At 39.9% G+C, this 25,000-nt stretch overlaps 1 protein-coding gene across 1 annotated transcript in view; it reads right to left on the bottom strand.

The window, feature by feature from the left end:
- MCTP1 (multiple C2 and transmembrane domain containing 1) overlaps positions 1-25,000 on the bottom strand; it is a 3,344,116-nt gene that overhangs the window by 212,002 nt on the left and 3,107,114 nt on the right. The window contains exon 20 of the mRNA XM_044064134.1: positions 2,771-2,801. Within this exon, the coding sequence (XP_043920069.1) occupies positions 2,771-2,801 (31 nt within the window). The remainder of the gene's footprint in view (positions 1-2,770; positions 2,802-25,000) is intronic.

Raw genomic sequence — 25,000 nt, 5'->3', positions numbered from 1 at the left:
TGGCCTCAAGCTAAATGCCAAAAATGCATCATCATCCCCTTTGGAGAGAGTGATGTCCCCACAAATTATCACATTGATAACAATGTTGTAAGCACGCAATCAGTCGTGAGGTGCTTGGGCACCCAGGTTGATAGAAACCTGACTTTTGTCCACCATGTTGTCTCCATTATACGGAAAGCTTTTTACATGGCCCATCTCATTAGTAAGGGTATCTCATCCAGGGACAAGGAGGTCATAACATCCCTGTGTGTGTGTGTCTTTCGGCTTTTCCCAGTTAGGGGTCTCCACAGTGGAACTCAGGTCCGCTAATGATTGGTAGTGGATTTTTACGTACCGCGTTACCAGCCCTGACGCACAACCTTCAATGAAGGCATGCCCCATTCACATATGCCTCCACACAGAAGACGCTCTAGCTGAGAATCAAACGGGACAACATCTTGCTATGAGGCGACAATGCTACCACAGCACCACCACCGCAGTAGGTCATTCTTCCTTTATAAGAGCCATTACTGAGTGCAAAGCCCCTTTTGGCATGTGCCTCAGCAAAACACCCTGCCAAAAGAAAGACTACAACCATTTCTGACAAAAAAGGTCAAAGGAATAAGTTCACTTAGTTATCCAAACAGACTAAAAAGCTTCTTGCTTTCCTCTGTCTCTCACTGGCCCCTATAAATTTAATCACTGGCTTGCTTTCCACGCTAAAAAAGATCCTACCTTAAGAGACTTCCTCCACCTCAGAAATACTGGTTATACTTAAAACGGTCACTACAAAGACCACAGCGTTCTCTGCAACATAAACAAGCCACTCTGTATGGGTGGGTTCTTGACACAAAAACTTCAACTTTTGTAAAAAGCTCCTCTCATTATCAAACAATGTAGTTCAGCAACACGACAACTTGATGGATAGCCATAAATGTACTCCTTGAGTAAGTAGCATAGCCTTCATCAAACCGGATGGAAAATCCACATACTAAACTTTCCTAGCTGGATGGCTAAGATCTAATATTGGTTACTCAAGTCTACTTGCCCAAGAAGAGGGGCCTATTTAACTAAGAATTCCATTTGCAAAAATATATTCAGTATACATATGAAATCTCTTTATCTCTCTCTCTCTCTCTCTCTCTCTCACACACACACACACACACACACACACACACACACACACACACACACACACACACACACACACACACACACACACAAAAGGAGCCCTGACTACTAAAATAGGCAACATCAGTAATCACATGACACACACTCACTGAATGAAATTGTCTGGAAGTAAAAATATCTGAAAAAAAAATAATCGTACTAGAGATGGACTCATCCATCCATTTTCCCACCACCAAAAGGACCATCAATAAATTAGCTAACAACTGCTCAGCAAAAAGTAAATCAATAAGAAATCCGTAAACTCTCTAAGATCATACTACATACTGGAGTAAACATATAACTTCCCTCCAATCTAAAGTCATTTGACATTCAGACATTTTAATTTGTGCAGAAGTTATTCACAGACTAACAGTTTACTGAGCTGTCACATTAGCACTCTATGCTTATGTCCAAACCAATGAAGCATAGTCAATTCCAAAAGAATTAAAGTAGTTTAATAAGAAGGTTAATTGCAAGGTTGCATGGCAGTTTATATTGGAAATATGCAAAGATATTAAAAAGACTCTGTTTCTCGTATTTATGCCGAAAAGTCTTCCAAGGTAAATATAACCTTCTGATTTAGTATGGAACCATGCCTCTCAAACTTAGAGCAAGAAATCTGGAGAAAGAGAAAAATAAAAGTGGGACACAGGCCCAAAAATAGTTATGCATCACAGACACCATTGAAGCAACTGTAGCTGCAAACATTATACATCACTTATAATCTTTCTATCCCATCATTGTCAGTTAAGCATTATATGGCTCATTCAATCCTGCCTTTTGCAACAAAGAAAATCATGCTTTGAAATGACAAATGCATTAAAAATAATAAATAAGACACATTACATCCACATCCTGCGACTTCCTACCCGCAAACAACCACAGAGCTTTCACTGAAACTAGGGCTGCTTATTTCCCAGGAATGGTAGCTCTCCCTAATTAAGTCTAATGGGATACAATCTACCAGGATCTGGACTACCTGAAATAAATTAAATTATGGCCTGCAAATTGCAAGTGCACTTTGTTTAATTAAACTATATTTTTAAGCCCACTTATTGTATTTTTTCAGTAACATCCCAATATCCATTTCCAGGTCACTTTACAAGACATTGGCAGTGGTAGACTTGGCATCCTCCAGATCCCTACAGGACCACACTCATAATAGGTTCATAGATTCATACTAGGCTATCTGCCCTAGGGCATTTACAAGCCTATCCAGAGTGTGTTTGGCTTTCGCCGCCCTTTGAATTGTGTTTACTGTGTCCTTTTTAAGGTTAGTTTACTGTGCCTCTGTCTAGTAGTGACACAGAAGTAATCCCCGGGGTAAACCTACGATCTCCCATCCACTCGTCAAGATTCCTCTTGAAGAGGGTCAGTGAGGGGCTCTGCCTAACATGTACTGGGATTCTATTCCAGAGCGAAATAAGCCTCTGGGCTATGAATCTGTCCCTCCTGCATGTCCTATTTATTTCTGTTTGGAGGTTCAAGTCCCTCGAGCGTGTAGCTCTATGGGATTTGGATTTTCAGAGGTGGAGCATGTCCATTAATTCCGGGTTGGACATAGTTTATACGTCAATGAACGAAATAAGCTGCAGGCCACCAACAGGATAAAAAATTCCACAGCTTTTAATAAATCCAACAAAACATGAGCGCTTTTGTCTCGATGCAAGACTTCATCAGATAAAACAGTACTAGTGCTACACTTGTTATATATAATACCCTATGACCTAAACAATTAAAATTTTTTAAAATAGTTTATACGTCAGGCATAGATCGCCTCTAAGTAGGCGGTATGCAACTGAGTAGAGCTGGAGTTTCTTTAACCGAGCAGCATATGGCATCTGTTTGAGTCCCTTGATTCTCTTTGTGAGGTACTTTTGGGGTCTTTCTAGTTGCTGCAGGTGTCGGGTAAGGTACATCCCAAATGGGGCATTATATTCTATTATGGGCCTAATGAGGGATGAATAAAGGGGCACGAAGACCTCTCTTGATATAGATGTGAATCCTTTCATGATAAGGAGGGCTATATAGAAGGTCTTTCTAACCACTTTGGCAATGTGGTTGTCGAAGGAGAGATTACTATCGACTTGGGTCCCCAGGTCCCTAATAACTTCCTCCGTACTTAATGGCTTACCACCTTGTGGTAATTTGTGGGCACTTTGTTTTTGCCAAAGGGTATGACTATACACTTTTTGGTGTTTAGCTTTAGGCCATGGCTCTGGCACCAGTTATCCATCTCTGTGAGACCCTTTTGAGGGATGCTCGTGTCAGCTGGAGAGTCAATTATGGAGCCCAGTTTGCAGTCATCTGTGAACTTGGTCAACCACAGTCCTCCCGTCTTAGCCTGTACCTCAGAAAAATATATACTGAACAAGAGAGGTCCCAGGACTGAGCCTTGTGGGACACCACTTGTAACTGGTTTCGAGTCTGACATGGCACCAGCCATTCTGACTCTGTGGGTTCTTGTCTTTGAGCCAGTTTGCAACCCATCTAGTGACATAGGGGTTTATATTTAAGCTGGATAGCTTATCTATGATGCCCGAGTGGGGTATTGTGTCGAATGCTTTTGCGAGGTCCAGGTAGGCTGTGTGGACTACCTTTATCTATGGCCTTGGTGACTGTTTTGAAGAAGTCAACCAGGTTCAAGAGGTAGGATCTGCCCTTAACAAAGCCAAATTGGGTAGGATCTAGTGTTTGTAGGTCCCCAATGTCTTTGTTTATGAGTTCCATGATGATCTTCTCCAGAGCTTTGCAGACTAGGCTGGTCAGGCTTATGGGGCGATAGTTTCCGGGGTCCGTAGAGGCACCACCTTTGTGGAGTGGGACCACTGTTGCTGTACGCCATTCTTTGGGTACATATCCTGTAGTAAGGCTGAGATTGTACGGCAGCTTTACGTGAGGGTTTAGTTCTTCTTGGAGTTCATGTAGGACGCAACCTGGGACACCGTCTGGTCCTACTGATGCTGTGTTTTTTGCTTTGGAGAGGGCGGCTTTCACCTGAGCATCTGAGATGTTAGGGAGGCAGCACTCTGCTGGGTAGATATTTGCTCTTTTGGGGGGGGAGGGGGGAGAAGTTTGCACTGAACCTGTCTGCCAGGATGTTGGCAATGTCCGTAGGTTCAGTGTATTTTTTGTCATTTTGGATCAACTCTGAGCATATCTGGGAATTGCATCCCAGGTTCCTAACATAACTGAAGAAAGCCTTGTGATTATCTTTAGTTTCCTGTGTAATTTTTCTCTTGAAGCTGGCCTTGGAGGATTTTATGAGGGATCGTAGTTTTTTGCTAGTACTGATCAGAGATGCCTTCCCTTTTAGGGATTTTGCTCTATCATGTAGTAGCTTCCTCCTTCTGTTGTACAGCTTATTTATGGCTGGGGTCCACCAGACTGGACGCCTGCCTTTGGGAGATTGGGTCTTGGTTTTGTTTGGGATAGCATGATCCATGCATTCCTGGAGGTGTCTATAGAATACGTTTATATGGGATTCTGCAGTTTGGGCTGTAGTTTCCACTTGCCCGGGGGCCTTGAAGGATTCCACCTCGGTTTTGAGAAGTGTGAAGTTCGCTTTTGAGAAGTTTTTCACTGTGGTTTTCTGGGCTGGGGGTGGGGTCAGGATGTGGATATCCAGTGAGATTAATTTATGGTCCGATTTACCAATGAGGGGTATACCTCTGGTATGAAGCATAGAGTCCCCATGTTGGTGATGATTAGGTCAAGTATGTTTTCCCCTCTTGTGGGAGTGGTGACTAGTTGTTCCATAGCATTTGAGTTTATAAATTCCAGGAAACTTTGGGCTAGGGTGTTTGGGCTTGAGTAATACTCTCAGTCTATGTTTGGGTAGTTGACGTCACCCAATAAAATGGTGTTTGGAGAGATCCTCATATTCTCTAGTGTTCTCAGGAAAGCCGAGTGAGATTCCTGATTTTGAGAGGGTGGTCTGTAACATGCTACAAACTGAAAAGCGGTTTGGCCCACTGTTAGTTGCACATGGATAGTCTCAGATGCTTTGTGCAGCTCCACTAACCTGGAGGTGTGGGTATCTTTGATAAATATGGATACTCCCCCTCCTTTTGTGGATCAGTCTGAGTTTTGGGGCCGAAAAGCATGATATGAGGTATAACCTGGTAGTGCTGGTGTGCTCTCTGGAGCCTTGAACCAGGTTTCTGTCACTGCACAGATATTGATGTTCTCCATAAAGAGGAGGGCTTCGAGTGCGTGCATCTTGAGGTTTAGACGTCTGGCGTTTAGCAGCATTACCCTTAGTTTCTTATTCATTGTGTTGTCTATGGAGGTGGGTTTGTCTTTTGAGCCTTGCCTAAAAAAGGCACTATGGGGATGGCAAGAGCCTTTGCCAATATCTGAAAGCCCAGGGGTGACAGGTGCAAGCCGTCCCTAGCGAAGCAACGTGGCTTGTCGAGCATGTCATCCCAGGCTGACAGACACTGGATCCCCTTTGAATGACACCAACATTTTAGCCAATTGTTAAAATCGATCATTTTGTCTTGATACTGTGGCTTCATTCTAGGTGAGGGTAAGATGCTGCTCAAGGTCAGGGTCATACCGGCCTGGGATACATGATCAGAGAGCTCCACTATGTCTCTTTTCATGTAGTCGAGGGAGGTACATCTCAGGTCATTCACACCAGCATGTACAATGACTGAATCATATTTGTACTTGCTTTGGAGTGACCTGAGTGCTTGTGTTATGTGGCGGATCCTAGCACCCGACAGGCAGCTCACTGTGACCTTCTCTTTGTTCAGCCTGGTGAGTGGGACGTCAGTGTGTCTGACTACAGAATCACCTATTACAAGTGTATCAGGTGTGTTATTTAGCCTTAAGGGCTGTGACTGTTTGGCACACTGACTTTGTGAGCTATGTGTTGCACGTGTTTTGTTTTGAGGTAGTGTTTGCTTGGATGTCTGCTTTATTTAGAGCCTCCGAGTATATTTTTGTGTGTTTATGTGTTTGGTTTGCTGTTGTGATAGGACTATGTGAGACTGGATTTGTGATGTGTGAGGTTACCTTTTCCTCCTGACTGGTTGCACCAGTTCTGAGTTGAGAGAGCTCAGCCTCCAGTTTGGCTATATGGTTGCATCTCTCACATATAGTTGAACTTGTTGGGAGGAGGAGAGGGTTGTCTGTGTACATGAGACAGTTGTAACATTGCCTCAAGATTCCCAGATTCACCAGCTGGACTGGAGAGGAAACCATTAACTGACCTTTGAACATGCTAGAATAGTATAGGGAACTCCTTTATCACTGAATCAACAAGGACCAATAGGGGACAAGGTACTCGAAGGGAGTATATGGGGATGTAGTGCTTTTAGTTTACTAGTGCTGAATTGTAAGATTGCTTATATGGGCAAGTGCAGGGCCTTAGATTGCGAATAGGGTGTTTAATTTGAGAGATAGAGCAGTTCTAAGGGAAAAAGTGAAGAGCAGACTATGTGGAGCCGGGAATAGCTTAAACCCGATTAAGCAGCGCTGCCCGATGCTGTGCTATGCGCACAATCTCGCAAAGCCTCGCTAAAGCGGGTTTTTATGCAGGGAACTTTAAAGAGCTAGAAATGGCCCAAAAATCATCTCTGTGTCACTGCTGGACAGAGGCACAACAAACTAATGGGCACATTATTTCTAACATAAGGGGTGGCGTAAGCCACATAACTTTGGGCTAGGCTTATAAATGCCTTAGGGCAGATAGCCTAGTATAAACCTATGAACCTATGAACCTAAAACGGCAAATTACTACAAGATTCTTGTGCTGAGGTCACTCCTCCAGGGACAGATAGGCTGCTCAAGGCTCCCCACTCCCACTGGTGAGCAAAGAAACTTCCTTCTATCCAGGTAAGGAAATGGGCAGCACAGGAACTATTCAAAAGTCCAGAATACAGCAATGCCTGTATAAGGGACTATTCTAGGTTAGGAAAGGTGGGAAACAAGTATATTTTTTTGTTTTCTTCTTTTTTTCAGGAAAACAGCAGGAAAAGTATAGTAAATTCAATACACAGGCTAGCGCACTTGAGTGGGCAGCCTCAACAGTTAAAATTCAAACAAACAGACTTTTAAAAGTGCAGGTATGAGAAAAACACAGAAAACAGGTAAATCAACAGTTTAAACTCGCTTTTCGGCAAGGAAATGCGGTCGCACAGGTAATAACCGTAAAATATACTTATATCTTGAAAGCAGTCACTCTTTTTGTTTCTCTGCTGCTAGCACCACTCTGCAGGACCAAGAGGAGTTGTTGCTGAGTAGGGATAGGTGAAAAACCGTGCCACAGCGGGTTTTTATGCAGGGAACTTTAAAGAGCTAGAAATTGGCCCAAAACGGCCAATAAACTACAAGATTCTTGTGCTGAGGTCACTCCTTCAGGGACAGATAAGCTGCTCAAGGCTCCCCACTCCCACTAGTGAGCAAAGAAACTTCCTTTTATCCAAGTAAGGAAATGGGCAACACAGGAACTATTCAAAAGTCCAGAATACAGCAAAGCCTGTATAAGGGACTATTCTAGTTTAGGAAAGGTGGGAAACAAGGATATTTTTTTGTCCATTAAATGTAAATATCAATCCATTGCAAATGGCAAGAAGCTATGTCTTAAAAATTGTCTACTATTTCAGCCCTCCCAACACACATATACATACTAAAACCCACAACATTTAAAAAATGACATTGTACCCACCTGATTTGCCAGTATTGATAATCCACCAAGGCTATACTTATTGTTGTCCAATCTGCCACTGCTTAGAACCCGCCAATGACAAAACAGTACTGGGTGCTTTTTTGTTTGTCAGAAAAAAACAATTCAACTTTATATGCTAGAGTCCCACAAAGTCAATCCAGTACTGACCCATTAATCCTAGGCTGCTCTCTCATTCTTACTCCATGGAACTACATTACCTTGAATGACTAATTTTATTTTCTAAGCAAAAGACACAAATTGGAAGATGAAGTGAAAATCCATACAGTTGAGAGGTATGATTTCATATTCATTACAACACTCTCTCTGTCAGGAGAGCCACAATTTAATGAAAGAGTACTTTTAATGTACAATATATTTGTGAGCTAACTTATTTGTGTTCTGTAGGTAGATTGATCATCTTTAGCCTCTTTGTTCATGTATCTCTCTTTGTCTCTCTGTCATGCACACATACACACACACACACACACACACACTCTTCTTCTACTTTCACATACACAAACATTCTGCTTTCATGCATGTACTCACTCACTCCATACTTACCTTTTAACACAGGTAAGTGCTGTCCCTTTCAAAGGCAATGGTGGGAAATCCATACACGATTCCCTTTTCAGCGAGAACACACACACACTGATTCTTTGGCACAAAATAACGGCGGGAACACACAGATGCTTCTTTGGTGCAAAAAAATCAAAACTAGAAGGGTGCTTTGGTGCATGCGCGCACTGACAGAGTTATAGGTAACGGGTGTGAAAAACACAAAACAAAAAAAGTATTTTGGGGCATGCATATATCGATATTGCAGTTAGAGGTCGGGGCCGCATGGAAGAGCTTTGAGGGCCGCATGTTGGACACGTCTGCTCTAAGATGAAGGATTATGACTAGAACTCCCTGGTGTCTGGTCAAGCCTGAGTCAACACCTTATCCCCTTCCATGTTGTTATCATATTGGCAGATATCTTACATTCTTGGTTTGTGAGGTGACTGCCGCTTTTTTGGGCCCTTCAAGCCAGCCACACCTTGAATAATTCTGAGTGTATGATATCTGTTTAGCTGTCTCAGGCTTCTCAGAGTCAGACTGTAATATGAAGTCAGTAAACTTAGCTCATCTAAGTGGTACAGCAGGTCTTAGCTTTTCCAGTGTATCCTCCTTATGCGCATTTACAGACATGCGAGCGCACATGCACAAACACACACAAACAGACAGAGACACACACACACACGGGTTCACCTTAATGTCAATGAATGTAAGCATTTCCCATTAACAAACTAGAAGAGAATGTGGTGAGACTTGGTCTGGAATGTTGGGTAAGAAACGAATCAGCTGACAGGAAGCACGGGACAGCATTTGAGGGTGCTGTTGATTGAAAAGCTGCTGATGAATGGAATGCAGCATAGTTTGTTGTTTGGCCTGATTCCACTCAGAATATGTAGTCACATTAACACAGAATACGACCAGCCTACTTCCTGATTACATCGCACTATTGGGTGATGGATGAGAAAATGGGGAATCTGACTTACTCTGACTTACTGGGAGGTATGGGCTTACATGTGGGATCTATAGATTAATGAAAAAAGTGCAAGTTTATGTACGCTATTTTGGAGAAAACCAGGAAATGATTTGTTTTATCAGAAGTACTCCACCATGACAGACCTGGGCAGATAAAAACTCTCATTGGCATCATTATCCCTTGGAGAACAATGGAGGCAACAGTGGCAATAGTGTTCAGGGGGTATGAGAAAATTCTCAGAGCACATGCAGCTTCCAATGGAGGAGAAAGGTGGAATGAAGCGACTGACATGGATACATCATATAATCAGGGAAGAGTATGTAATATGTAAGAGAAAATGCAGGACGGGGAAGGATAATAGCAAGGGTGAAAGAAATTTCAAGTTCATATTAGGAAATATTGTTTAACAGAAAGTGAAAAAAAGATAGAAAGAGAGAGAGAGAGAGAGAGAGAGAGAAAGAGAGAAAGAACACAAGAAAGTAAAGTGGTCTGGGAATGTACAGCTATAGGATTGGTAGAGTACAAATCTATCAAGGGATTCAAAAATGCCTAGAAAAGATGAGTGGTGGATGGAGTGTAAATAAAGCTGCACAAAGCTAGCTGTAACACTTGGATAGGCATGATGGAGTGGAAGTCTTTTTCATTTACATACATGCATACAAATATTTCAGGCATGGGCAATAATGTCCTTCTAGCCTGCCAATATACCAAAACCCTTGGTTCCCATAACAAGCATACAGGCTGCTCTTAAAAATATCTAAACTAGTTCTCGTTTGAATGTAATTTGGTAGTCTATTTCATAAATTGGCTACTCTCTCAGAGAATCAGTTTGTAGACTTCTCATTCCTGTAGAATATTCTACAACAGTTGTCTGATGATTCTCTACTACTTTTGATAACCCCAATCATTCCCAGAGGTATTTGTCCTGAAATGCCCTATGTACCTGAATAAGGTCTCCTCTTAAATATCTGTATGATACACTGTAAAAGTTCAGATACTTTAGTCTTTCATAATAACATTCATTTTCACATCCACGGATGTTCTTGGTATACTTCAGCTGTGTACTTTCCAGTTTACTAATGCTTTTTTTTCTTATAAGGTTTCCATGTTGTTATTCCATATCCAAGTTTGGGTCTAATGTAGCTAAAAAACAAGGATTTCACCATTTCTGATTTCCCAGACTTTATATGGCCTTTTATACAACCTATAGTTCTATAACTATCACTGACCAATTGGTTCATTTTTTGTATCATTGTATATTTTATGGTAGCTTGAATAAGCTGAATTCCTTGTAATGGAGGATGAGAAAACTCCTTCCCATATCTTCTGAGTAAATATGGTTAATGCTGTACAGGTTGCCTGTGGGTCACATATCAGGAGAAACCATTATGGGGACAGCAAGGAAAATTCATATTAAATGTAACCAGCTGGCTGCCAGCTTTTTTAGTACAATTGTCTATAGCCAGCTGGCTCTAGTTGCACAGGAAAATTTAATCTACGTGGTCACAATCTAAATTCTGCTCACAGACAAGTGGGTCTCAGAACAGAAGGTATACATATTAGTAGTTGATGGACAAGAACGAGAAGCTGACCTAAAAAGAGGCAGTAAGACTTAGGGTTTCAATCAAGTTTGATAATCACAATTATGGCTACTGGCTAATGCTGCAAGAGAATTGCTTGACAATGTATTCCACTAACCTTACAAACCAGAAAAATGTGTCTGTTCTGGATGAGGGAGAGAAAAGAAAGGTACAACATAAAGATGACTGAGAAATGGAATCCATTTAGAGGAGGGCATGGAGCACACATTATAAATTCTGATGTCCTGGTGAAAAAGGTGGGTTTTATATTGGTTAAATGAGTAGGCTTGCTACTAGCAGATGAGCTGGGCACAGTATAGTACTGGATGCAGTAATAGAGGCCCGCTCTTTTACCTTAATGATGGATTGTAGAGAAAGTGATGCTGCATTATGGGTAGGCTACGAAATTATGGAGAGTTCTGCAGAGATAGTAACTGAATTGAAAAGTATATGGTGTCAAATGCAAGCTGTTGGGCTGCATGTCATTTAGTTAGGTGCCAACCCCCAAATGCTCTTATGACTGACTGGACTCTCTGAACTTCTATACTTCATGAAGTAGTTTAGAATCATTGATATGGTACTAGATTTTTCAGTGGCATTCTTTTCATCAAAACTATTTAAGTATTTCATGGCCATGAAATTACTTCAGTTTTTTAAGATCTTATAAGACTAATGTTTTCTTCTGCTTCACCTAAACCTTAAGGCTGTTGAGGTCAACAAAACTCAGTGTACTTTTGTGTAGCAAAAGTTGAAGATTACTGAAAGCCTGCCTGGGGAGGAACCAGGTGGGGGCTCTGCAATGCTAGAGATACGACAGGGTGCATGTGACTAATGAAGACATTACAATACTGTGAGACTGAAAAATTTAAGCATAAAATGCAAATTGTGATGTTGTTGTCATGATCATTTTAATATTGGAAACAAAATGGATTACAGAAAGTTATTAGGCTGAGCAACACACAGTCACTTTTGAATATGAGTTAGAGTCTGAATTCAGACAGGAGCTTTGCTGTGTAGGGATAGTAATCCAGACTACATGGAGTGTATTCTCACATTAGCATTTCCGGAAGTCACTACATCCTACTTCAGGAATAGTAACTGTTCCCTAAATTGTACAACTCTGTATTGCAAACCACAGCAAAAAAAAAAAAAAGAAAAAACAAATAGAAGATGACCATTATCTCTCTTGAACTGTGTTTTCCAGACACACAGTAACCTTGCTAAGACACTTCCTTCTGGAATATCTATAAAAACAAGAGAAATGCACCTAGTGTAACTGTTCCCAAAATGGACCTATAATGTTCCCTGTTACAAAACTTGCATTCATTTACTGATATTATTCATTCAATTTCCAGTTTAAAAAAGCATGTATTCATTTAGTTTCCAGTACTAGCTTCATTCATTGGAACCAATGTTTATACATGCAAGCAGAAACAGAGAACACAAGGCAGAGAATCTATGTTGAACAGGGTGCCAGTCTAGTTCAAGCAGATTGCAAATGCTAACTGAAGTTCTGCAGAATGTAGGCATACTAAAAATCATTCTATACTTACTAAACTGAAAAAAGAATAACTCTACTAATCATTTTAACCACTTGAACATCCATATAAGGCTCACTTTTCCTTGACTTATTTTGAAAATGTAAGGTGTAAAAATAAAAAAGTAAACATATTTCCCTGTACCAATAACTGTGATTTTCTGTAAGCCACACATCAGTGAAGCAGAATTTATCTACAAAATAGATCTTCACATTTTTGTCCTGCTCCCAGAACCTCACCATGACATGAACACATGCATCTAGTTAAAGAAGCAGGTTGATTTATAATTGGGCAATGAAACAAGAATTACAAGGGCGCAACAAAAACAATACCCTCATTGACATCTTACTAGATAAATAAGGATTAGTTTTTATGGATCCCAAGGCTATTTTTCTTTGCAAATATTTGCAAGACAATCTTGTACCTTTTCTAAAGTCACATCTGTTGCATATTACATTTTTGGGTTCTGCTGTTCAAGGCCTTCCTCTGTTTGAACTGAGCTTTTAAGGATATTTGTTAACATATTCCGAATGAGGTAGAGACCAAAACAGCACAGGAAAGAGGAGGTGGTTATAAGGCAAGCTTCGGCTTCTATTAAACTAATTCCATATTCTCCATGATTCAGTAGTGGTTTTGATTTCCTCCTCTAAAGATTTGTAGTGAAAGTAATCTGGGTTATAGCAAAGCTATGCCTCTTTTTTTGTTAAAATGGTATAGTGCAAACAGAATGTTTGAACCATATTGAGCTAACTAGTGCCTACAGTAATCAATTTTCAAACCCTACTGGTATTTCCTTTCTTAGGCTAAGACTGGGACAGCAACTGGAATCAATTTCATCACTTTTTTATGACTAAAGCTGCCAAGCTTCTGGAAACAATCAGCCATGTAAATGCAAGACAAATGTATTATATGAAGCCAACAGCTGTCTTACTGCTATTTGCTTATTGCTATTTAATTTCCATGACTTGTTTTGTTTGCAAATGACTTATGGAATTTCTAAGTCATGTTGGGCTCTTATGACTATTGAAACAAATTATATGCAATAAATACTGTCTGCTAGGGAGCATTCCTCAAGCACAACATGTACACAGTTTCTCACTGAGAAGTCAAGTTTTTGAACTGGCTTGTCTTTAATTAGTGAATGAGAAAATTAGTGATTTCTCCCTCTTCCCTCTTATAATAAGAGAATAAATATCCAAGTAAGTGACCTTCATAAAAAAAAATCTGTGGATTCATTTAAAAGAACCTTGACTGTCTACCTGTAAAAATGAGTTGCACTCACTTTATATGGGACAAAAGAAGACTGGCATTCAAGAGTAAAATATACCTTTAAATGCACACACACACACACACACACACACACACACACACACACACACACACACACACACACACACACACACACACACACACACAGCGAGAGCAAGAGAGAGAGAGAGAGACGTGTGTGTGTGTGTGAGTTTGTATATTTAAAGGTATATTATACTCCTGTATATTTTTCCTAGCTAACACAAAAACTCATTTTTACAAGTTGACAGTCAAGGTTCTTCCTTCCAATAATCCATGAATGACATGTCAGTGTTTTATTACATTCAGCATACAGTTTGTATTTATATTCTTTCCTTCATAAATATATATAACTTTATGTAATAATATATGCAGTATGTGTGCATTTCTCTTTTGTTAAAATACACGTACTAGAATAATACTAATTTGACAGTGGTGTATTAGAAAAAGATACCTTTCTCAGAATTTGTTTTTGTGCAAAAAGTCAACTTTTTGTCTTTGCTGTGTGATTTTTAGGAAATTTTATGTGTGTGTGTGTGTGTGTGTGTGTGTGTGTGTGTGTGTGTGTGTGTGTGTGTGTGTATTTGCGAATATATGCATTAATTTACTATTATGTATTTTACATCACTGCATATATCCACATGCATATGTTTATTACTTAAATCTTCACTAAGTACTTTAGGGTCTATATCCTGTCATTAATACAAATAAACATTACTGCCAACAGCAGAATGTTAAATACCTATTTCTCTAACAGCACTGATATGGGAATAGATGCAGTTATGTAAATACCTAAGGACAAAGTACAACCCACTGTCAAGCAGCAAATGTATTAACTTTGAAGCCCTCCATAACTCTGACTGAAAACTTAAATGCAATTTAACCACGGTAATCCATGCCTCAGGAATTAGGAATCAAGTCAAAACATTCAGGGACAAAGGCCTTGAAAGATGAACTCTTTTTGAAATATTGGTACTATTCATTTTGAAAATTAACTGAATAATATAGCTTGTGTTAAGATGCATTTCTGAAAATGGTAATGTTTGTCATTAAGTGACTGTAGTCTTTTCTGTTCTCTCACAAAATCATATATTTTAGGGGGGGAGAGAGAGAACAGGAATTTGTTACAAAACAAGGATACCCGAGAGGTATGCCAATAAAATATACACATCTTACTTTAATCCATACGTTAACCATAAATTTACGTTTAATCCAGACCTTAACCCTTATTATAGTTTTATCTTTAACTTTGAAGATGAAAATATGGGTTTAAATATAAGTTAAAGGACCTGGTTTGAAAAACATATATATTTTTATATTTTCTTGACATTCAATGCTACACTAATATCTCTGCATCAATTCATGTAGTCCCTAATACAGGTGAACATTGTGACTTTATTTTGTTTTTGTTTTGATTTCTCTTTCATAAAATACATTCTTAGTCCCAAAATGATGATATTATTACACATTTTCTTTCATAACAGAATTTCTCTGCAATGTCTGAAAATTTATTTCAGTGACAGTCTCGGGTTTGTACTCTTGGTCATGTTTTGTACACACTGCAGTATGTAGTTTCTTCTTCAAATGCAGAATAATGTTTAAGCTACAGTTTTGAGAAAACATGAATCATCTTCTCAAGTTAGACTGAGAACCAATATAATATTCCCTATATTTTTCTCTACTTCTGAACCTTTTCTGTCTCGCTCATGGCAGCCTACCCAGAATGCTGATTTTTGTGTCAGCCATTATCAATTATCTAAAACCTCTGGGTCTCATACTTCCATGCCCATTCTCAAAGCAAATTACTGAACAAGGGGAAAGTCTAATAATCCCAAACCCACACAACTGGCATTCATTCCTTATCACTTGCAGAGCAAAGAGATTCTCCATCGGACACTAAACCTGTATATTTCCTCAGTACTGTGAGTGCAAAGACAAACCACAACTAGTGAATAATGCAGTTCTAACTGCAAACATTTCACACACATTGAAAAAGGTACAGAAAATGTCTATACTCCTTGAGAAATGTGTGAGACACACATATCTTATGGACAAATTCTACAAACAATCTAAGTCAAATACAACCTCACCAGTACATTCATACAGTACTCATCGAGTACACAGCATGCCCAACATTACTCAGTACATCAGAATATTGTGTTAAGACTGTTACACTACATGTCTATATTGTAGAGTGTGGCAGAGGCTTGTAGGCTACTTGTCCATATTGTAGAGCATGGTGGGGGACATAGGCTTGATATCCATATTGTGGAGTGTGGTGAATAATTGTTGGTGTTTTACTATAGGCTGTATGTCTGTAATGTAGATTGTGGTGGGTGACTGTAAGCTGCGTGTCTGTACTGAAGAGTGTGGTGGAGGATTATAAACTGTATACCCATACTGTAGAGTGTGGTGGATGACTGGGGGCTGCATATCAATATTTCAGAGCACAGTGAAGGACTGTAGACTACATGTCTGCATTGCTGAGTGTGGTTGAGTATGTAGGATATACGACCATAATTTCATAGTGTGGTGGAAGACTGTAGGCTCTACGTTGTTACTGTATAATGTCAGTGACTCAACAGGTAGAACTCTTACCTTTGGTGCTAGAAGACCAAAAGGCTGTGGGTTCTATTCCCACTACATATGACTGAACTTATGACACTGCATTGCAGCATTAGGGTGGTGCTGCACTCCTAAGTGTGATGTATTTCAGATGAGATGTTAAACTGTGGTCTTGTCAGCTTGAGTTGCTGGTAGCTCATTTTGATTTAAAAGCAGAGTGTGATGGATGAATGTAGGCTGTTTGCCAAGACTGTAGACTGTATGTCCTCTAATGCAGAGTGTGGTAGTGTACTGCACTATACACTGAATGTCCATACAGCAGAGTGTGGTCAAAGACTGAAGGCAGCATGTTCTTATTGCAGAGTACAATGAATGAAAGTAGTCTATATATCTCTATTGCAGAGAGTGGTGGTATTTGGTAAGCTGTATGCCCATGATGTGGAGTGCAGTGGAAGACTATAGGCTGTGAGTCCATATTGTAGAATATGGCAGAGGACTGTAGGGTGTAGGTCCATACTGCAGAGGGCTATAGGCTGGATGTGTATATTTCTGAACATTGTAGAAGACTGTAGGCTGTATGTCCATTCTGTGAAGTGTGGTGGAGGACTGTTGGCTGTATGTCCATTTTGTAGAGAGTGGTGGATGATGGTAAACTGTATGTCCATAGTGTATTGCAGTGTGAGGCAGAGGACTGTAGGCTGTATGCCAATATTGTAGAGTGTCATGGATGCCCTTAGGCCATATGCCCATGCTGCAGAGTGTGGCAGAGAACTGTTGTCTATACTTCTATTTTGTAGAGTGTGGGGGATGACTCTAGACTGTATTTTTGTAGTGTAGAGTACAGTGGGGGACTGTTATCTGTGTGTCCATTTTGCAGAGTTTGGCGTATGACAGCAGACTGTATGTCTGTATTGTAAAGTGTGGTGGAGGATTCTAGATTGTATGTCCATACTATACAGTGTGCTGTATCATTGTAGTCTGCATACCCATAGTGTAGAGTGTGGTGGATGACTGTAGGCCATATGACAGTACTGTAGAGTATTGTGGAGGAATGTAGACTGTATATCCATATTGTAGTGTATAGTGGTCTACTGTCGGTTGCATGCATGTACTGTAAAGTATGATGAACAGAAGGCTGTATGTCCATAGTGTAGAGTGTGGCAGAGAACTGTAGGCAGTATGTCCATATTATAGAGTGTGGCTGAGGACTGCTGACTGTATGTCCATACTGTAGAGTGTGCTGGAGGACTGTTGGCTGTAGGTTCATTTTGTAGAGTGTGGTGGATGACTCTAAACTGTATTTCTATTGTGTAGAGTCTGGTGGGGAACTGTTGTCTGTGTGTCCATTTTACACAGTGTGGTGGATGATGGTAGGCTGTATACCTGTATTATAGAGTGTGGTGGAGGACTGTAAACTGTATGCCCATACTTTACAGTGTGCTGTATCAATGTAGGCTGTATGCCCATAGTGTAGAATGTGTTGATGACTGTAGGCCATATGCCATTATTGTAGACTATTGTGAAGGAATGTAGACTGTATGTCCATATTGTAGAGTATAGTGGTGTACTGTAGGCTGCATGCCTGTACTGTAAGGTATGATGAACAGAAGGCTGTATGTCCATACTTCAGAGTGAGGCAGAAGGATATAGATAAAATGTCCATATTATAGAGTATGGTGGAGTACTGGAGAATGTATGCCCATAGTGTAGAGTGTGGCAGAACACTGTAGGCTGTATGACAGTACTGAAGAGTGTGATGTGGGACTATAGGCTATATGACTATACTATAGAGTGTGGGGAAAGATAGTATGCTTTATGGACATATTGTTGTTTTGTATGCCTGTATTGCAAAATGTGGCAGAGGACTGTAGGGTGTATGCCAGTACCATAAGGTGCAGTGCAGGCCTGTAGGCTGCATGTCCATACTGTAGAGTGTGGTGGAGGACTGTTCAGTGTATGTCCATTTTCTACAGTGTGCTGGAGGTCTGCAGGCTGTATGTCCATATTGTAAAATATGGTGAAGGACTGTTGGCTGTATGTCCATTTTGTATAGTGTGGTGCATGACTCGAGACTACACTTCTGTATTGTAGAGCATGTTGGATGATTGTTGATTGTATATCCATGCAGCACATTGTGCTGGATGACTGCAGGCTGCAAGTTCATAGTTTAGAGTGTACTGGATGAATGTAGACTGTATGTCCATAATGTAGAGTGTGGTGGATGACTGTAGGCTGTATGCCTGTATTTTAAAGTGTGTTGGAGGACTGTACACTGTATTTCCATACTGTACAGTGTTCTGGAAGACTGTAAGCTGTATGTCCATAGCATAGAATGTGGTGGATGACTGTAGGCTCTATGTCTGCATTTTAAAGTACGGTGAAGGACTGTAGATTGTATATCCATATTGTACAAAGTTCTGGATGGCTATAGGTTGTAGGCCCATAGTGTAGAATGTGGTGAATGACTAAAACTTTATGTCAGTATTGTAGAGTTTTGTGAAGGAATGTAGAATGTACACCCATATTCTTAAGTAGTGGTGTAGGTTGTATGTCTGTAGTGTAGGTTGTGGTGGAAGTCAGAAGGCTGTATATCCATACTGTACAGTGTAGCAGAGGGTATATATGCCCATATTGCAGAGTGTGATGGTGTACCTGAGAGTGTATGTCTGTACTGCAGAGTGTGAGGTAGACTGTAGGCAGTATACCCATATTGTAAAGTGTGAGAGAGGACTGTATGCTGAATGTCTATGTTGCAGAGTGTAGCAGAGTAATGAAGGCTGTATGTGCATATTGTAAAATGTGGTGGGGGACTGTTGGCTGTACATCCATTTTGCAGAGTATGGCAGGGGAATGGAGGCTGTATGTCCACATTTTAGAGTGTGGTGAAGGTCTGGGACTAAGAGCCTTGTGCCATCATACAGGCATTCTTTAAGTAGTTTAGCAGGGTGAAGAAGAGATTACATTCATTTCTACATACACCAGAGTCAAAGATGAGTAGTAAAATCTTTGCTTACATCACGAGGTGAAACTGTATGCAAGTGGTATGAAGTTTCTACTTATCTGAAGTCTATTAGGCTATCAGATCAAAGTTTATTCAGTCAAGACAGGATAGAATGAACAGATTTTAACAACGTAGTTTGTGACTTACACCCCAACACTTAGGTTTGGTGACTTTAGAGGCACCTGTATTAGCTAGGTGTGTGTGTGTGTGTGTGTGTGTGTATGTGTGTATGTGTGTATGTGTGTGTGTGTGTGTGTGTGTGTGTGTGTGTGTGTGTGTGTGTGTGTGTGGTGGTCTTTTTCCCACTGCATAAGATATTTTTAACATCTGAAGCTTGTTTGATGTATATGTTTTGACTGAATGGGCTTGCATGACAAAATGATATGCATCTATACGAATCACAAAGCAGCATACCTCTTAGCTAGCCTTAAGGTTGCAGAACATCCCTGACCTTGCCTCATACATCTGCCTTACCTGTCATGAGAGTGTTTATTTTCTGGTATATCACTGAGTATTACAATCAGTCAGTAATGCCAGACAGTAGAATGTCATACCCTTTCATGTTCACAAAATGTTAGGTGATATAAAACCCTGTTATTCTATTAACATATTAAGTGAATTGCAGTAACATTTTGAAATTGTCTCTGATTTGGGGCCTTCTTCCCCTTCAATTACTGTTGCCTTTAACTCTGATTCATGAGCAGAGAAGGTGACAGCTATGCTCACTACATGGTGCATAATTCTAGAAGAGTAGTTATTAGTGGCAGTATGAGTTGTATATTATGTCTAGATGGTGTAGACATTCTTGCACTATAAATATAATCTTTGGTGATATAATTCATACATCTGTGGCACACTGATATATGAGTTATATCATATACCTGTGACACACAGATATATGAATTATATCATATATCTGTGACACATTAAAGCTATAAACCATATAACTCAAAGTAACTAAATACTACAATTCTTGAATACTTAATCAGTAACAATGAAAAGGTCTAATTCTCCCAGCAGCAGCATATGGAATATTTTAGCACATATTCTGTTGCTTTGTCTATGACACTACGGTTCAAAAAGATGACCCACCACCTAAGGAGCTAGTTAGGTGGGTAGAACTAAGCAACTGATGGCTGTCTCTCCAATTTCAAAGGTAGGGAAGAAGTGATGACTTTTACTACAAATGAGTCCTCTAGTGGAAACCAGAGGGCTAACGCTAGGTGTATAAAGTGTGAGTCAAGCCTCTGCAAGGAAAACATGTTCTAAAATGGCACTGAATGTGGAAAGACACCAGCAGTGCAGATGTTTACATGCACTGCACAGTTAGCATACCAAAGCAGCATATGGAGGAGAGGGCGGAGTAAAAATTAAAATATTCATATTAGTTACACCCCCCCACACACCTCCGGAAAGGAGGGGATCCTACCAGGTGATGTGGGTTATTATACCATTTGGGATAATAAGAAATCAGACAGGGTGGGCAAAAAATGTTCAGCATTTTTATACTGGAAATATTTAGGTAGCTCCCATGTGTAGAAAAAATAGCTGTATAAAACAGAAAGGTCTCAACCTCAAAACTTAAATGTTGGAGGAGCACAAAGGCAAAAAATTAAGCAGTTTAGGAGTAGCAGTGCAATTATGGGCACTTTCTACTATAACCCCAAAGGCACTCATTTCATAGAGCTTAGAAGATCATTCCTCTAATAATGTGCATTAATACTAATCATCTGTGGAATATCTAGCCTTACACCCTATTCTCATCAAGCATGGAAATTTAATCTAAGATGAAACACAGCCATATGAATTTATTTCAGCTGTTCCCTCTGAGGTAGATGCTGTTAGTACTACATGCTGACTTGAAGTTTGGAAATGAGAATCCAGTGGTGTAGATGTGAAATTCTGTAAAACTTGGAATATAGAAAATTATAGCTCAAGCTGGTATTTGCTGGTGTTTAGGTGCTCACTTCTCAGATGAGTGGGATATTAAGCAGTTGCATTATGAGTCATTGGTGGTCTGAGGTCAGTGTGTCTCGCAGAAAAACAGACAGTTGTAATATTATCTGTGAGTGATCACTCTTTATGCAAGGTAAAGCAACCTCAGAGCTAGAATAATAAAGTAAGCAAGGGTGAAGCCTCAACATATGAGTGGTGTGTGTGTGTGTGGGGGTGGGGGGTGGTGCTTGTCCCTAAAAAAAAATGTGTTTTATTAGCTTCACATTAACATATAAATGATAAGCTTGGGTACATACATTGTATGTCATTCATGAGCTGGTGTTTCAGACAGCTGCTGTGAAATGAGACGCATTGAGTCAGACATGCACGTCATCATCATCATCATCAATCCCCTTTTTCCCATTTTCTACATGGTGTTGTGGTGTCATGTCAACTGTCACTATCATATGATCATAAGACCATAGGAGGTTACTAGGCTAATGTTTCCCAGGGCCCGTACAAGCCTAGCCAAGTTCAACCCATCTCTTTATTCAATGCCACTATCTTTCCTTCTTTGACACTCATGACTGACTGTTGCAACTCTTCTCTCATGCAATCCATCTACCTGTTTTCTGGATGCCCCCATTTCCTCTTGCCTTTTTTCCTGTCAGTTCCAATACTTCTTCACCAGATTATCTTCTGCTTTTCTGCACATGTGCCTGAACCACTGCAATCTGTTATCTTTGACCTTTTCTGCAATTGGAGCTACCTTGGTGTCTGCTTTTATGTCCTCATGTCTTTGTCTGTCCCACAGTGTGCATCCTACCACCCACTTCAGCCACTTCATTTCCATCATTTCTAGTTTCCTCAACTGCTCTTCCTTTACTGCCTTGGTTTCTGTACCAGATAGTAGTACTGGTTGCACCACTGTTTTGTATATCTTACTTTTCAGCTTCTTTGGCATCCTTCTGTCATACACTATACCTGACACTTTGTGCTAGTTGGCTGCAGCCCCTCTGATTCTGGCTCTGACCTCCTCATTCAGACTTCCTTTCTCCTCAACCCCCCACCCAGATTCTTGTAGCTGTTAACCTGTTCCGCTACTTTCCATTCTCACTCAATTCTCAGCTTCTTCTGATTTCCCCCATTTGCTGTCATTACAGCTGTCTTATCTGTACTCAGTTTCATACCATGTGCCATCAGCATTGCATTCCATGCCCTTATCGTTTGCTGAAGTTAGGCTCAGAGCTGAACCCTAATGCACACCCACTCCCACTGGGAACCCCTCTGTCAGACTGAATGCTGTTTGTACTTGAGTCATTGAGCCCTTGTACATAGCTTGCACTAATTCTACCACTGCTTATGGGACTTTGAACACCACAGGACTGCCCAAATCAGCTTTCTTGGGACCTTGTCATATGCTTTCTCAAAGTCTAGTAGTACCCAGTTGGACTCTTTCCTAATTTCTGGGCTCTTTTTAAGCATTGGTCTCACTGAAACACTGCATCAGTTGTGCTGCATCCTGATTTGAATCTGATCTGTTCATCTCCTATCTTACTTTTTATTACTGTGCATATTTGTTTATCAATTACCCTCTCTAGAACTTGTATGCAATGTGATAGGAGTTTGATACCTCTGTACTGCCCACAGTTGGGAATGCTCCCTTTGTTTTTGAACACTGGCACTGTTATGGTTATTCACCAGTTATCTGGGGTATGCCTTTCCCTCTATACTACTATGAGTACCCTCAGAAGCCATTTCTCCACTGCAGCAATTAAGGAAGTCAACAGCAGCAGATAAACTTGTTGTTAATAACTTTCCTAAACTTGCCTGTAAAAATCTGTGATTGTTCTGTGAATCAAGACTATATTTCAACAGAATGCCTGTACTCATGTATGATGCATGATGCTTTTTTTATGAGAAGAACAGTTAGAAAGTTCATTTATTTTTATTTTTAGCCAGAACCTACTATTCTCTCATGCCTTTCTTTTCAGATAAATGTGACTGTTGTTAACAATGGAAGGTAAGTTGTTGTACTCTAACCTTAGTTCCACTTGATATAATCTCCTGCCTTTCTTTTCGCGGACACCATTTATGTCTTAGTTAATCTAAGTCCCAGGATTTATTGATCCCAACTCTTCCTCTACCCTAGATATATTTATAGTGAGGCATCTTGACTAACCTGTGAAGTCATTGTCTAGAAATATGGTCTTCTTGAGACAAAACATCTGAATGTAGAGGTTGTGATGGTCCATACTTTGAGATACAGCAGCTCAAAGGTGAAATTCCTACTTAAATATTACATGCAATTCAACAAAATACTTTCCTCACAAAATGTGAAGGGTAAATGATAAGTCTTTTGGACAAGAAAAGGACAATTACCAAAATGTACATAATACTACCAGTAATCAGGGCAGTTAACACTATATTACACCTAGAAATGTGTAAAAAAAAAAATAAAAGCATGAACAATTACCAATTTTAAACAAAATGACAAGCTATTTTATGGGCACAGAGACTTCTGATATCATGTTAACATTGTTACTGTAAGATAATGAGTTCCTGTAGTGTAGGACATTTCTTCTTCTCATTTCCATCTGTCATTAGTACAAAACTACTAAAACACTGAAAGCAGTTTATAAAAACATTTATTATCCAAACAGATAGTAGCACACCCAAGATATACTAATAACAAGTTTAGTCAAACACTAACAACACGGTAGATGACCACAGGCTTTTATCTACATTGAAAACAAAGAGCAAACGGGTTCTGGAATATTCCTTTCAAAGTTTCAGTCACAATTCACATCCTTGATTGATGGTAGAAATATGGAGTTATTATTCAGAGATTGTTGGCTGGCATATTTTCAAAAAGTCTGTACTTTCTCATGACTTTGTATAATTACACAAACAAAGCTGTACTCATTATGGAACAGAGAGAACTGACTAAGGCCCTTTCTTTGTTTCAGAGCAAAGCAGCATTATAAGCTTATCTAGCCGGTAACATTATACAGTTTGCTGTAAATGTTTCTAGTCTGAAATACAAAAATCCATTTTGTCAGTTGCAATATCTGAAATAATTCTATTGTAGAAAATCCATCCTGACACTTATTTTTTTTGATATTTAAATATAGATCCAGCAGTAATCTTCCAAAGAGTGACACAGAAATTGTGATTGTAGGTGAGCAAGCCTGAAGTTGTTGGCACCTCTGATTATTTTCCTTTTTCTAAGGTACGATGTTTGGTGATTATGTAGAATATTGTACGAAGCCAGTGCATTTGCACAGCTCTCATAGTGTTATGGTGGTAGTGTTGTTTGACAGCTGTTTCCATCAAAACATTCTAACAGATTCTGGTGTTTTTTTTTTTTTTGGTTAATTCCATTTATTGAGATCCTGTCACCACTTTAACCTCCAAAAACTAGTTTCTTTATTAAGACAAACAGTGTGTGTGTGTGTGTGTGTGTGTGTGTGTCTGTGTGTGTGGGGGTTATGGTCAGTGGTAGCCATCCTTGAAATGGAACAAATTAAAGCTGTTACTCTCCCTGTAATAATAATAATAATAATCATAGTAATAAAAACAAGTGGTAATGTAGTCACTTGTTTTACCATGGACTGGTAGGCTGGTGCAGTACAGCAGCCAGTGATTATGGAGAATGGAAAACATTAGATATTGCACAATTTCCTTTACTATTCTAGAGTCACAGTATGCCAGGCCCATTGTACTACATAATAGCTCAGT

This window comes from Protopterus annectens, chromosome 2.part2, assembly GCF_019279795.1.
Source record: "Protopterus annectens isolate FY-2018-M chromosome 2.part2, PAN1.0, whole genome shotgun sequence".
NCBI lineage: Eukaryota > Metazoa > Chordata > Ceratodontiformes > Protopteridae > Protopterus > Protopterus annectens.
The sequence above is the reverse complement of the archived record's forward strand: the minus strand, read 5'-3'. Positions and strand labels throughout refer to the sequence as shown.